This window comes from Canis aureus, chromosome X (genome assembly GCF_053574225.1).
Source record: "Canis aureus isolate CA01 chromosome X, VMU_Caureus_v.1.0, whole genome shotgun sequence".
NCBI classification, from domain to species: domain Eukaryota; kingdom Metazoa; phylum Chordata; class Mammalia; order Carnivora; family Canidae; genus Canis; species Canis aureus.
In genome coordinates, this window is record NC_135649.1 from 83065561 (window position 1) to 83081476 (window position 15916).

The window sequence follows — 15916 nt, forward strand, 5'->3', positions numbered from 1 at the left end:
TAGTGTATCTTTCCTTTTGTTTGTGTCATGTTCAATTTTTTTAAATTAACATTTTATAGTTTTCAGAGTATAGATTTTTTACCTCCTTGGTAAAATTTTTTCCTAGATACTTTATATTCTTTTTGGTACAATCATAAATGGGACTGTTTTCTCAATTTCTCTTTCTCCTACTTTGTTATTAGTATACATTGATTTTGTATCCTGTGACTTTACTGAATTTATTATTAAGTTCTAATCGTTTTTTGGTGAAGTCTTTAGGGTTTTCTTTTTTTAAAGATTTTATTTATTTATTCATGAGAGACACAGAAGGAGGCAGAGTCATAGGCAGAGGGAGAAGCAGGCTCCCTGTGGGGAGCCTGATGTGGGACTCAATCCCAGAACTCTGGAATCACGACCTGAGGTGCCCCCTCTTTAGGGCTTTCTATATATAGTATCATGTCATCTGCAAATAGTGACATTTTACTTCTTTGGATGTCTTTTATTTCTTTTGTTGTCCGATTGCTATGGCTAGAATTTCTGGTATGTTAATAAAAGTGGTGGGAGCAAGGGCACCTGGGTGGCTTAGTCAGTTAAGTGCCTGCCTTTAGCTCAGGTCATAATTGCGGGGTCCTGGGTTTGAGCCCCACATTGGGCTCCCTACTCAGCAGGGAGTTTCCTGCTCCCTCTCTGCTCCACCTCATTCGTACACCCTCTCTCTCTAATAAATAAATAAAATCTTTTAAAAAGTGGTGAGAACGGATATCTTGTCTCGTTCATGTTCTTAAAGGAAAAGCTTTCAGTTTTTCATCATTAACTATGTTAGCTGTGAGTTTTTCATATATGGCCTTTATTATGCTGAAGCATATTCCCTCTAAACCCACTTTATTGAGAGTTTTTATTATGAATGGATGTTGTTCTTTGTCAAATGCTTTTTCTGCATATATTGAAATGACCACTTTTTTTGTGCTCACCAAACTCTGGACAAGGTCCAAACACTCCCTACTGCAGGCAAGGAGAAACTCTGAAGAGGACTGACCTGAGGGAAAGAGCACCCACAAAACAGCAGCAGAGTGCATATAGTATATACGAGGGACACTACCTGAAGTGCCAGGCCCTGGATAGTATATGACCTGTTCTTCATTAAGTCATTACTCTCAGAAGCAGGAAACATAACAGGCTTTTCTAACAGAGAGAACAAAACAGAGACCTATACAAAATGCCAAGGTGAAGGATTCATCCCAAAAGAAGGAATAAGACAATGTCACTGCCAAGGATCTAATCAAAATAGATATAAGTAATATGCCTGATCCAGGATTCAAAGCAACAATCCTAAGGATACTAGCTAGGCTTGAGAAAAGCATATAAGATACCAGGGAGACCCTTGCTGTACAGATAAGAAACCTAAAAACTAGTCAGGACAAAATAAAAAATGCTATAACTGAGATGTGAAACCAATTGGATGTAATGACCACAAGGATGAAAGAATCAGAAAAATGAGTAAATGATATGGAAGATAACATTATCGAAAATAATGAACTAAAAAGATTAGGGAAAGAAAAATATTGGCTCACGAATATAGACTTCGGGAACTTAGCAACTCTATAAAGCATAATGACATTCATATTATAGGAATCCCTGATTATGAGGCAGAAGTTTTTTTGAGGAAATTATAGCTAAAAACTTCCCTAATCTGGGGAAGGAAACAGACATTCAAATCAGGGAGGCACAGAGAACTCCATCAAAATCAACAAAAGCAGGCCAACACCAAGACACATTGTAGCAAAATTTGCAAAATATAAAGATAAGGAAAAAACCCTAAAAGCAGCAAGGGAAAAGAATTTCCTAACTTGTAAGGGAAGACACATTAGGTTAGCAACAGACCTCTGACAGAAACGTGGCAGGCCAAAAGAGAGGGGCAGGATACATTCAGTGTGCTGAATGGGAAAAATATGCATCCAAGAATACTCTATCCAGTAAAGCTGTCATCCAGAATAGAAGGAGAGATAAGAGTTTCTCAAAGACTAAAGGAGTTCATGACCACTAACCTAGCCCTGCAAGAAATATTAAAAGAGACGCTTTGCGTGGGAAAGACTAAAAACAACAGACTAGAAAGGAACAGAAAATCTCCAGAAAAAAACACTTAACAAGTAATATAATAGTAATAAATTCATACTTATCAATAATCACTTTGAATGTAAATGGACTACATGCTCTGATCAAGAGATACATGGTGCCAGACTGGATTAAAAAAATAAGATCCATCTATATGCTGCCCACAAGAGACTCATTTTAGACCTAAAGATACCTGTAGATTGAAAGTGACAGGATAGAGAACAATTTATCATGCTAATGGATGTCAAAAGAAAGCTGGAGTAGCCATACTTATATCAGATAAACTGGATTTTAAATCAAAGACTGTAACAAGAGATGAAGAATGGCACTATACCATAATAAAGATCTATCAACAAGAATATCTAACAACTGTAAACATTTACAACTTGGGAGCAGCTAAATATATAAAACAATCCATAACAAACTTAAAGGACCTCATTGATAACACTACAATAATACTAGGGGACTTTAATACCCCACATACAGCAATGGACAGATTATCTAAGCAGAAGATCAACAAAGAAACAAGGCCTTTGAATAACACACTGGACCAGATGGACTTAAAAGATCTATTCAAAGCATTTCACCCTAAAGTAGCAGAATACACATTATTTTTAAGCACACATGGGACATTCTCCAGAAGAGACCACAAATCAGGCCTGAACCAGTACAAAAGCCTCAAAAAGATTGAGATCATATCATGCATATTTTCAGACCACAACATTGTGAAACTTGAAGTCAACCACAACAAAAAAATTTAAAAGACCACAAATACATGGATGTTAAAGAACATTCTACTAAAGAATGGATGGGTTAACCAGGAAATTAAAGAAGAGTTTAAAAAAATATATGAAAACAAACAAAAATGAAAACACAACAGTCCAAAACCTTTGGGATGCAGCAAAAACAGTCATAAGAGGGAAGTATATATCAACACAGGCCTACCTAAAGAAATCAGAAAAATCTCAAATACACAACCTAACATTACACCTAAAGGAGCTAGAAAAAGAACAACAAATAAAGGCTAAAGCCATCAGAAGAAGGGAAATAATAAAGGTTAGAGCAGAAATAAATGATATAGAAACAAAAAATAGTAGAATAGATCAATGAAACTAGGAGCTGGTTCTTGCAAAGAATAAAATTGATGAACCCGTAGCCAGACATATAAAAAAGAAAAGAGAACAGATTCAAATAAATAAAATCACAAATGACAGAGATCACAACCAACACCACAGAAATACAAACAATTATAAGTGAATATTATGAAAAATTATATGCCAATGAATTGGGCAATATGGAAGAAATGGATAAATTCCTAGAAACATAAAATAGCAAAACTGAAACAGGAAGAAATAGAAAATTTGAACAAACCAATAATCATCAAACAAATTGAATCAGGAATAAAAAAATCTCCCAATAAACAAAAGACCAGGGCCAGATGGCTTCACAGGGGAACTCTACCAAAATTTAAAGAATTAAAACTTATTCTTCAGGGATCCCTGGGTGGCGCAGCGGTTTGGCGCCTGCCTTTGGCCCAGGGCGCGATCTGGAGACCCGGGATCGAATCCCACATCGGGCTCCCGGTGCATGGAGCCTGCTTCTCCCTCTGCCTGTGTCTCTGCCTCTCTCTCTCTCTCTCTCTCTGTGTGACTGTCATAAATAAATAAAAAATTAAAAAAAGAAATATAAACATTAAAAAAAAAAACTTCTTCTTCAAAAACTGTTCCAAAAAATAGAAATGGAAGGAAAACTTCCAAACTTATTCTACAAGGCCAGCATCACTTGATTCCAAAACCAGACAAAGACTCCACTGAAAAGAAGAACTATAGGGATATATCCCTGATGAACATGGATGCAAAAATTCTCAATAACATACTAGCTAATCAAACCCAACAATACTTTAAAAGAATCATTGACCATGATCAAGTAGGATTTCTTCCTGGGCAGAAGGGGTGTGTCAATATTTGCAAATCAAACAACATGATATACCACATTAATAAAAGAAAAGATAAGAGGTCAATAAATACAGAAAAAGCATTTGACAAAATTCCCCACCTTATCTTAATAAAAACTAAGTAGGGATAAAAAGAATATACCTCAACATCAGAAAGACCATATATGAAAAACTGAGAGCTTTTCCCCCTAAACTCAGGAACAAGAGGGGGATGTCCACTCTCACCACTGTTATTTAACATAGTTCTAGAAGTTCTAGCCTGAGCAATCGGACAGCAAAAAGAAATAAAAGGCATCCAAATTGTCAAGGAAGAAGTCAAACTTTCACTATTTGCAGACAACCTGATACTGTATGTAGAAAACCCAAAAGACTCCACCAAAAAATTGTTAGCACTGATACACAAGCTCAGTAAAGTCACAGTATACAAAGTCAACATACAGAAATCTGTTGCATTTCTATACACCAATAATGAAACAGCAGAAATCAAGGAATCCACCCCATTTACAACTGCACTAAAAAATATAAGATGGGGCACCTGGATGGTTCAGTGGCTGAGCATCTGCCTTTGCTCAGGTCGTGATCCCGGGGTCCTGGGATCGAGTCCTACATTGGGCTCCCTGCTTCTTCCTCTGCCTAAGTCTCTGCCTGTTTCTCTGTGTCTCTCATGAATAAATAAATAAAATCTTTAAAATATGTATATAAGATACCTAGGAATAAACCTAACCAAAGAGGTAACAGGTCTGTACTCTGAAAACTATAGAACACTTATGAAACAAATTGAAGAGGACACAGAGAAATGGAAAAGCATTCTATACTCATGGATTGGAAAAACAAACCTTTAAAATGTCTCTACTATACAAAGCAATCAACACATTAAATGCAATCCCTATTAAAATACCAATAACATTGTTCACAGAGCTAGAGCAAATAATCCTAAAATTTGCAGAAACCACAAAAGACTCTGAATAGACAAAGCATTCTTGAAAAGGCAAGGCAAAGCTGGAGGCATCACAATTCCAGACTTCAAACCATATTACAAAGCTGTAATCATCAAGACAGTATGGTAATTGGCACAAAAACAGACACATAGATCAACAGAACAGAATAGAGAACCTTGAAATGGACCCACAACCATTTGGTCAACTAATTTTGAACAAAGCAGAAAAGAATATCCAACGGAAGAAAGTCTCTTCAACAAATGATGCTAGGAAAACTGGACAGCAACGTGCAAAAGAATGAATCTGGGCCGCTTTTCTTACACCATACACAAAAATAAATTCAAAATGGATGAAAGACCTAAATGTGAGACAGGAAACCATGAAAATCCTAGTGGAGAACACAGGCAGTAGCTTCTTTGACCTTGGCCATAGCAACTTCTTAACAGACAAATCTCCAGAGGCAAGAGAAACAAAAGCAAAAATGAACTATTGGGACTTCATCAAGATAAAATGCTTCTGGGGGCTTCTGGGTGTCTCAATTGGCTAGGTATTCCTCTCCTGGTTTTGGCTCAGGTCATGTTCTTAGGGTCCTGGGATCAAGCCCTTTGTTGGGCCCCTTATCAGTGGGGAGTCTGTTTCTTTCTCTCTCTGCTCCACCTCCCAACACTCATGCTCTCTCTCTAAATAAATAAATAAATCTTTAAAAAAAAGATAAAAAGCTTCTGTACAGTGAAGGAAACAATCAATAAAACTAAAAGGCAACCTTTGGAATGGGAAAAAGATATTTGCAAATGACATATCTGATAAGGGGCTAGTACCCAAAATCTATAAAGAAGTTATCAAACTGAAAAACCATAAAACTAATAATCCAGTTAAGAAATAGGCAGAAACCTGAACAGACATCTTCTCAAAGAAGACATACAGATGGCTAACAGACACATGAAATGATGCTCAACATCACTCATCAGGGAAGTACAAATCAAAACCACAATGAGATACCACCTCATACCTGTCAGAATGGCTAAAATTAACAACACAGGAAATAGCAAGTGTTGGCAAGGATGTGGAGAAAGGGGAACTCTCTTACATTGTGGGTGGGAATGCAAACTGGCACAGCCACTATGGAAAACAGTATGGAGGTTCCTCAAAAAGTTAAAAATGGAACTACCATATGACCTAGCAATTGCACTACCAGGTATTCACCCAAAGGATACAAAAATATTGATTCAAAGCGGTATACGTACTCCGATGTTTATAGCAGCATTGTCAATAATAGTCAAATTACAGAAAGAGCCCAAATGTCCATCCAAATGGTGAATGGATAAAGAAGAGATAGTATATATACATACAATGGAATATTATTCAGCCATAAAAATGAAATCTTGCTATTTGCAATGATGTGGTGGAGCTAGAGTATTATCAAAGTAAAATAAGTCAGTCAGAGGAAGACAAATACCATATAGTTTCACTTCATCTGTGGAATTTAAGAAACCAGATGAACATAGGGGAAATAAAAAAAGAGAGTGAGAAATGCAAACTATAAAATAGACTCTATAAGGAACAAACAGGGTTGCTGGAAGGGAGGTCGGTGGGGTTATGGGCTAAATGGGTGATGGGTATGAAGGAGGGCACCTGTTTGATAAGCACTGGGTATTATATGTAGTAATGAATTGCTAAATTCTACTCCTGAAACCAATATTACACTATATGTTAACTAACAAGAATTTAAATAAAAACTTGAAACAAACAGGACAGCCCGGGTGGCTCAGCGGTTTAGCACCGCCTTCAGCCCAGGGCCTGATCCTGGAGACCCGGGATCGAGTCCCACGTCAGGCTCCCTGCATGGAGCCTGCTTCTCTCTCTGCCTGTATCTCTTTCTGTCTGTCTGTCTGTCTCTCTCTCTGTGTCTCTCATGAATAAATAAATAAAATCTTTTAAAAAATACTTGAAACAAATAAAAATGAAATAGTAAAAGAATAAAAAAAATGAAATCTCACTATTTATGACAATATGGATGGACCTAGAGGGTATTATGCTAAGTGAAATAAGTCAGAGAAAGTCAAATACCATATGATTTCATGTATATGTGGTATCCGAAAAATAAAACAAATCAAAAAACCAAAAACAGATTCTTAAGTACAGAGAACAAACTGGTGATTGCCAGAAGAGAGGTCAATGATGTAATGGCAAGATAGATAAGGGGGATTAAGAGATACAAACTTCCAGTTATAAAAATAAATAAGTCACAGGGATGAAAGGCATAGCATAGGAAATAGAATCAATAATATTGTAATAATATTTTATGGTGAGAGATGGTGATTAGGCTTATTATGGTATTCAGTAATATATAAAACTTTCCAATCCGTATGTTGTACATCTGAGGAGTGCCTGGGTGGTCAGTTGGTTAAATGTCTGACTCATGATTTTGGCTTAAGTCATGATTTCAGGGTTGTGAAATCAAGCCCTGCATCAGGCTCCACATTGGCCATGGAGCCTGCTTAAGATTCTTTCTCTCCCCTCTGCCCCCACTGCTCCCCCTTAAAAAAATTTTTGTGCATCTGAAACTAATATAACATTGTATGCTAATTATGCTTCAGTAAAAAAATCCACAAGCTAAGATAAATAAATGGACAAGAAAATTCACACAAGGGAAATGAATGACCAATAAAAATTCCCTGATTATACTGCTTAATTAAAGAACAAGTCATACAAATTAAAGTAATGAGATACTATCTTTCATTCTGGATGAACTCCTGCCTCTAGGCACCTCTTCCTCCTCACCTCACAGGAGCTGTCACATCTCTCCCCAGCTAGAGCTAGGGATGGCCCAGGAGAGCTCCGGCTGGCTGGCATGTTCCTGCTGGGCCTCAGCCCTCCAGTTCTCTTGCTGATGCTCGTGCCACAAACCCGAAGCCAAATGGTGTCCGTGGACTCAATCAGAGCTGCTGGGGCCGGAGGGAAGTTCTTGCAGCCTCCACTACGGGGTCTAGCCCAGGAGCTCCATAAAGTACTCCAAGATTCCTGGAAAGATAGTATCCACACAGACATTCAGGATTCACCCTGCAAACACTTCCTAGAAGCACCAAAGTACAGTTCCTGGCACTGGATACCATGGGGTGGACAAAGTTCAGTTAATACCTATTCTAGTTATTCATCAAAATGGAATATGAACAAGACCATGAGATTGAGACAAAAATTATTTTTAAAAAATTTTTATTTATTTGAGAGAAAGAGAGCCCATGAGCATGACAGGGAGGGAGGCAGGGAGAGAAGCAGACTCTCTGCTGAGCAGAGAGCCTGATGTGGAGCTTGATCCCAGGACCCTGAGATCATGACCTGAGCTGAAGGCAGATACTTAACCGATTGAGCCACCCAGGTGCTCTGAGACAAAAATTATTAAAGCCCGAAATTCTAGTCCTGCCAATTTTCAGCTATGAGAATATAAAAATGTTTCTTCAGCTTTCTTTTCAAAATGAGTCAAAATTATTCACCTCAAGGGGTTGTGAAAATTAAATGAGATGATGTTTATAAGGTACTTAGCAGCAGGCTGGACCAAGTAAATATTTAATTCATATTAGCAAGTATTGTCAGTAAAAGGAATCAGGCCATATGCGGAAGTAGGTAATTCTCTTAATTTGCACAACAATCCTGTTACCCATGTGTTGTCACTATTATTATTTCATTTTATGCACACAGAAACAGAGGTTTAGTGATATTAAGTCAAACCCAGTCTACCTGGCTTCAAATTTTACATTCTCAACACTACAACATATAGTATCTTTTGTATGGTAGGCTTAAAAATAAACATGGTTCTGTTTAACAGATGTTGAAAACATGACTGTGATTTGGAACAACAAAAAAAATTAGTTTCTCAAAACAGAAGAGATATGCCATAAGGAAAATGCTAATGGCCTTGGACTACAATGTTTTCACTACCTTGAAATATTCAGAGGTAAAATTGTTTCTCCTTTTACAGGATCTAAGGAGGAGAGGGCGTCTCTGTGTCTACATCAAGGAACAATTTTATTCTGATCAACTAATAGAAACACTACGGATTTAGTCATTCTTGTTGGGAAAGGGAAAATATCCTTTATAAAAGGAAGAGGAACTTGATTATGAAGAGGAACTTAATTAAGACAACAGAGTAAGAAATGAGATAAAGAGGAAACAAGTAAATAAATAGTAAAATAAAAGACATGAGTAAGTTGAATTTTAAACATATAAACATGATGTTATAGCAAAGAGAGACCTGCTTTCTTTCCTTATGCCCTTGGAACTTCTACAAAATTCCATCAAATAGCTTGGCCATGAAGAAAATCTGGCAAGGGCACCTTGGCGGCTCAGTCAGTTAAGTGACTGACTCCTGGTTTTGGCTCAGCTCATGATCTCATAGGTCTTAGGATTGAGCCCTGCATAGGGCTCTGCACTCAGCAGGAAATCTGCTTGAAAGATTATTTCTCTCCCTCTGCCCCTTCCCTCCCCTCAAATAAATAAATCTTAAAAAAAAAAGAAAATCTGATAGATATCTTAATGTTGGGAACTGACAGGCTATATTATTATATTGATCATAATATAAGATGTTCAATATCATTAGTCATTAGGGAAATGCAAAGCAAAACCAAAATATTCCATTCATTAGGAGACAGCTTCGCATCCATCAGGATAGGTAAAATAAGGGGAGAAAAGACAATAACAGGTATCGGTGAGATGTGAATAAATTGGAGCACTCATATATTGCTGGTAGAATTGTAAAATGGTATAGCCACTCTGAAAAACATTTTAGCAGTTCCTCAACATGTTACCCATAGGGTCACAGCAATTCTACTCCTAGGTACCTTGCCAAGAAAAATGGAAACATATGTCCACTCCCAAACGTATATACACAACTATTCACAGCAGTATTATTCGTAGTAGCCAAGAAGTGGAAACCACCTAAATGTCCATCAACTGAAGACAGGTAAACAAAATTTAGTATATCCATACAAGGGAATATTATTTAGCAATAAAAAAGAAGTACTGATACATGCTACAACATGAATAAACCTTGACATCATTATCTTATGTGAAAGAAGCCAATCACAAAAGACCACATATTTTATGATCCTATTTATGTGAAATATTCAGAATAGGCAAATACATAGACACAAAAAATTGGTTAGTAGTTGCCTAGTCTGGGGGTGTGGGGTGGCATGAATGCTGAATGTCTGCTAATGTGTATTAGGTTTCTTTTCTGGGGTTTGGAAAATGTCCTAAAATTAGACTGTGGTGATGATTGTACAATTCTGTGAATGTACTAAAAGCCACTGCTCTAAATGGATGAATTTTATGGTACTGGTATATATCTAAATCTATTTTGTATATCTAAATAAATCTGTTTTAAAAGAAAAGAAAGACTTGCCTAAATAACCCAGGATCAAAGTGGGAAGTCAATACAGAAGCTACACAATTTTTACCAGAAGTCATGGAACACACTAAAGTCATATAGAGTGAAATTTACAACTTTTAATGGCTTGATTTTAATAAAAAATAAATGTAACAAAAAGAGTAATGTATTCAGCCTAAAACACTGGAATTAGAAAAAACAAAACCAGGCAAAGCCCCCCCTCCAAAAATAAGCTAGTCATTAATAAAAATAAAATCTTAAATAATTCAAATAAATATAATAGGCAGTTTAAAAAAACAAAACAAAGAGCTGGCCCTTTGAAATGACCAATGTCATAAATCACCCCCTAGCAAACCAGATAAAGGAGGACAGTTTAAAATAAAGAAATACATACACATACACACATACACACATACACACACACACACACACACACACACACGGAAAATCTTTCCCAGACAGGGCAGTGTTTCAAAGTAGTTATTGTGAGTTATACATAACTGTATAGCAACGTATTTTAATATTGATGTGAAACAGGTGATTCTCTAGCAAGGTGTAAATTAACAAAGTTAATATAGGAAAAAAAAGAAGGGAACAATCAACGTAGAAGAGATCAGGGAAAAAAATGACATAACACAACAAACACAAATAATAAGACTCTGACCTGTAGAAAGGAAAGGCAAATAGCCCATGGATTTTAGGGCCTGAGGAACAACAACACACTGTTGAGTTCCCTAGGTCTCCTTTTCCTCCCATATATCACAAACAGGACACTGGAGAAGCTTATAACTCAGAACTGTTAAAAGGCACAGACAAAAAAAGCTCTGAGAAATGCCTACTTCCCTTAATCACAGGGCCAAGAAGAGGGTGGCCTAACTAAATATACCACCCCACTCCAGCCAAATACTAAGAGAATACACATTCTCTTCAAGCACCCATACACATTCTCAAAGACATATCACACTCAGGGAGGGTCATAAAACAAACCTCAATAAATTGAATTTATATGGTGTATGTTCTTTAATATCATCAAACTAGAAATCAGTAACAGATAACAGGAGAGTCTCCAAGCACTTGAAAATGACACAATACATTTCTATATAATCCATGGATCAAAGAGGTGATCTCAGGAGAAATTAAAAAGTAATGAATGAAAATTAAAATACAACATATCAAAATTTGGGGGATGGAGATAAAGCAATGTTGAGAGGGAAATTTATAGTACTAAAATGTTTATATTAGAAAAGAATTAAGGTCTTAAATCAATCATTTAAGCTCCCATCTCAAGAAATTAGAAAAAGAACAAAGTAAACCCAAAGCAAGCAGAAGGAAAGAAGTAATAAATATATAAGAGCATAAATCAATGAAATTGAAAACACTTACCAAATTGTTGAATCACTCTATTGTACACCTGAAACAAAAATAGTTGAGACAAAATATATATGTAAATACATAAAAAAAGAAAGAAATGAAAACAGAAAAACAATACAGAACAATAACTGAAACCAAAAGCTGGTCCTTTGAAAATATTTATAAAATTGGTAATCCTCTAGCAAGACTGATGAAGATACAAATTACCAATATCAGAACTGAAACACAAGGTATAACTAAAGATGCTGCAGCCATTAGAAGTAAAGTAAGGGAATACCACAACAAATGTGCATAAATTCAAAAGCTTGGATGAAATTGTCCAATTCTTCAAAAAACACAAATTCCCACAAGTCACTCATTATTAAGTAGATACTCTGAAAAAAAAATAGATAACCTGAAGTCACATAACTACTACAAATGTTGAAGCCATAATCAAAAAGCTTCCAAAAGGGAATGTCCAGGCTCAGATGGTTTCACTGGAGGATTCTATCAAACAGTTAGAGGAAAATTAACATAATTCTACATAATCTCTTCCAGAAAATACAAAAGGAGAGATTATTTTCCACCTCATTCTATGAGGCCAGTATTATCCTAACACTAAAACCAGACAAAGACAGTACAAAAAACTAAAACTGTAGACTAATGTCTTTCATATACCGAGTTGCAGAAAATCCTCAAAAAAAAAAGCATTAGTTCATCAATTCCTGCAACATATAAAAAGAATTACACAGCACAACCAAGTGAGGTTTATTCCAGGAATGTAAGGCTGGTTCAACATTCAGAATTCAATCAGTGCATTCTCCCATATTAACAGGCTACAGAAGAAAAATCACAAGATCATGTAAATTCATACAGTATTGACAAATTTCAATACCCATTCATGATAAAACTAGATAGACACATAGATCAAAGGAACAGAATAAAGAACCTAAAAATAGCCCTACACAAGTATGGCCAATTTATTTTTCACAAAGGTGCAAAACAAGTCAAGGAAGGAAGGATCGTCTTCAACAAATGGTGCTTGACATTCAAATAGATGAGTTTCAGTCTAAGTCTCACTCTATATACAATACTGAACTCAAAATGCACCATGGACAGCAGGAAGGAGAAATGGAACAATCACCAACACACGGGAGAATTTCTCTCTCCTCTCTCAGTAACGGGAGACAAGGACACCAAAGAGTACAAATTTTGTATGACACAGTTGACAACTAAACTAAATATATTTTTTTATTAAAAGAAGGAACATTTATAAAAATTCACCACGGCCTAGGCCATGAGTCTCCTCCTGTTTCAAGAAATGAGCTTCATAGACATTTTTCTGACCACAGAAAACTAAAGCTAGAAATCTATTAAAAAGATAAACTTTTGGAAACTAAAAACGCACTTCTAAATAACCTGTGGGCAGAAGAAAAATCAACTCTCAGGGAACACTTAGAACATAATGCACCGAACCTCTGGGTCTTTAGAGTGAACTTCAGGACTTTAACGTCGAGAGAAGAGGAAAGCCTGCAAAACAATGATCGAATCATCCAACTGTTAGACAACCGATTCCACCACTGACCACACAGAATGCCCCAACACTCACGCTCCCCGGGCCCCATCGCTTCCACATCCCTCGGACGCAGAGCACTGAGATCCTCCTGACAACTATTAAACACTGCTGAGAACCGTAGCCGCTTCCGGTCACCACCCCTAGCACTGCCCCTTCTGAGGGTTTGGGGCGACGGACGAAGGGGGCGTGGCCCTGCACACGCGCAAAACCACATTCGAAGCCGCTCTCAGCCCAGAGTCAACATGGGGGTGTTACGGAATCGGTGCTTCGAGGCGTTCGGTGCCCTACAGCCGCGTCGTCAGGAGGGGAACATGGCCGCGCCCGTGTCGCGCTTCCCCGTCGGGTGCGCCATGTTGGGGGAGTAACTGTTCCGTACCAAGGGTAAAGAAGCCTCTAGACTCACAGAGCAGAGCCGCGGAGCTGTCTCCGTGGCGGGGAGCGTGGGTGGCGACGTTCTTTGGGGCGGGCTTCCTGGAGGAGGGGTCTTTGGACCTATACTCTGGATTTGTGTAATAATGTTCAGAGAAGCTAAAGGGCTTCTGACAAGGCGCAGAGGTGCCCTTGGCTGTTCTCTCCCGGCAGATACCACAGGATGAGAAGGTGGTGGGGGGGAGAAGTCAGACTGGTTTACAGTCCTCTCCTGGAACATACCACGAGCCAAGAAGGGGAAGAAATTGGGGGTGTGCAAGTCTCCTTGGGATATAGCCCTGAGGGAAAAAGGGGGAGAAGTCAGTGTCAGATACTCTTCTGTTGTTCTTGTAGGGGTTGGCTGTGTGGGATCTGAATGCTCCCATAGTCTACATTATCTCCCACTCCAGCGACCTCAGATAAAATATGTACCAATAATACTTTTTGGTTTTCCTTAATCTAAAGCAATATGTCAATAAAACTGTAGGAAACTATTATTTTTATTTCCATATAAAATAAAATCTGCATAGTGATAATGCCCTTTGAAAATGTAGCTTTAACATAAGACTGATTCTGCCCTTCAACCCGTTTGCTGCCCCTAACATTGCTTCTTTTTTTTTTTTAATTTTTATTTATTTATGATAGAGAGAGAGAGAGGCAGAGGGAGGAGCAGGCTCCATGCACCAGGAGCCCGACGTGGGATTCGATCTTGGGTCTCCAGGATCGCGCCCTGGGCCAAAGGCAGGCGCTAAACCGCTGCACCACCCAGGGATCCCCTTAACATTACTTCTAATATGGAAATTCTGGAGATGCTCATATCCTTCTAGGAGATGTCAGCGGGGCAGAAAGGGAAGTCCTGTTGCCCTTTAGCTGGGAATGCCTACTTTTCCTTCAAAACCCAAGTTCAGAGGATCCCTGGGTGGCTCAGCGGTTTGGTGCCTGCCTTTGGCCCAGGGCACGATCCTGAAGTCCCGGGATCGAGTCCCACGTCGGGCTCCCGGCATGGAGCCTACTTCTCCCTCCTCCTGTGTCTCTGCGCCTCTCTCTCTCTATGTCTATCATAAATAAATAAATCTTAAAAAAATACCAAGTTCAAGTATCTCCTCCTCCAGGGAATCCTCCTGACAGAGGTCAAAGGCTCTGTACCCTCTGAAGGCTTTTCTGGATCCTCGGATGAGGAAGGTATTTTGAGGGGGCCTGACACAGGCTGGATGCAGTCCAGTCACCTACCCTCTGGGGCTCAGTTTAACAATCTGGAATGTAAGGGTGTCCTACTCAGCCTAAGACCATCTGGGACTAATTTGTAGTCTGACTGATCTATCAATCAATGAGGGAGACCACACACCAGAGGAACTATAGAGTATCTTACTAAACAAAGGAAAAGGTAGAGTTACAGGATTTTGAGGAATGGTGAAGTTTAGATGAGATAGAAATGAAGCAGTGTTTTGGTAACCTTAAAGCAAAACAGGGCTGTATGTGAACCCCAAAGTGAACGGAGTCCTGTTTTCCTGAAAGCAATAAAGCTAAGATGGATGTAAAATGTCGTGTCTAGATACTCCTTATCTCTGGTCAGAGTTGGAAATCCTGGCTGCTTCTTCGTGTCTAAGTGACTTAGAGTCTCCAGTGGGAGCAGGATGTTTCATTCATACTGATACCGTTTCAAATGGCAGCTTTCTGATAGTCTGTGATTGTAGAGATGGAAGTTTCCCAGTGACTAAGAAAGCAATAGTCACTCATAGTAGAGTTCTTTATGGCATTACAGCTGCAGGACGTCCTTGGGAGAAATGTTTCCTGTTAACTTTGCATCTTAGTTTATCTGTGATTATTCTCCCAGCCTGTTGAATGGCAGGGCAGATTTTTTTTAAAGATTTTATTTATTTATTCATGACAGACACACAGAGAGAGAGAGAGAGAGGCAGAGACACAGGCAGAGGGAGAAGCAGGCTCCATGCAGGGAGCCTGATGTGGGACTCGATCCCAGTTCCCCAGGATCACGCCCTGGGCTGAAGGCAGCGCCAAACCGCCGGGCTACCGGGGCTGCCCAGCAGGGCAGATTTTTATAGTCTGAGCTAATTTTTGCTATCTTAGGGGGTTGGACTCTAATCATTCCAAATTCTCTTTCTACATATATATCCCTGGTCTGATAGTTTATTGAATGAATAAACAAAGAAGGAATTGAATCAGTGGTAACATGTCTGGCATACCTCTATATAGAG

The 15916-nt window shown here is 38.4% G+C and overlaps 1 protein-coding gene and 1 pseudogene across 6 annotated transcripts in view; one reads left to right on the top strand and one right to left on the bottom strand.

Annotated features, from left to right (window-relative positions):
• The window catches only part of ZNF81 (zinc finger protein 81), a 112982-nt gene extending 99515 nt beyond the window's left edge, over window positions 1-13467 (bottom strand). The window contains exons 1-4 of one of the 6 annotated variants that reach the window (XM_077888452.1): window positions 13326-13458; window positions 13193-13246; window positions 11750-11777; window positions 7765-8004 (exon numbers count right to left, since the gene is read on the bottom strand). In XM_077888452.1, coding sequence (XP_077744578.1) covers window positions 7765-7836 — 72 coding nt within the window. In that variant the 5' untranslated portion in view covers window positions 7837-8004; window positions 11750-11777; window positions 13193-13246; window positions 13326-13458. Of the gene's footprint in view, window positions 1-7764; window positions 8005-11749; window positions 11778-13192; window positions 13247-13301 lie in introns of all 6 variants that reach the window. The other 5 variants (XM_077888455.1, XM_077888451.1, XM_077888457.1 and 2 more) reach the window with 5 other exon arrangements.
• Window positions 7835-15916, top strand: part of LOC144308927 (uncharacterized) — a 37539-nt pseudogene continuing 29457 nt past the window's right edge.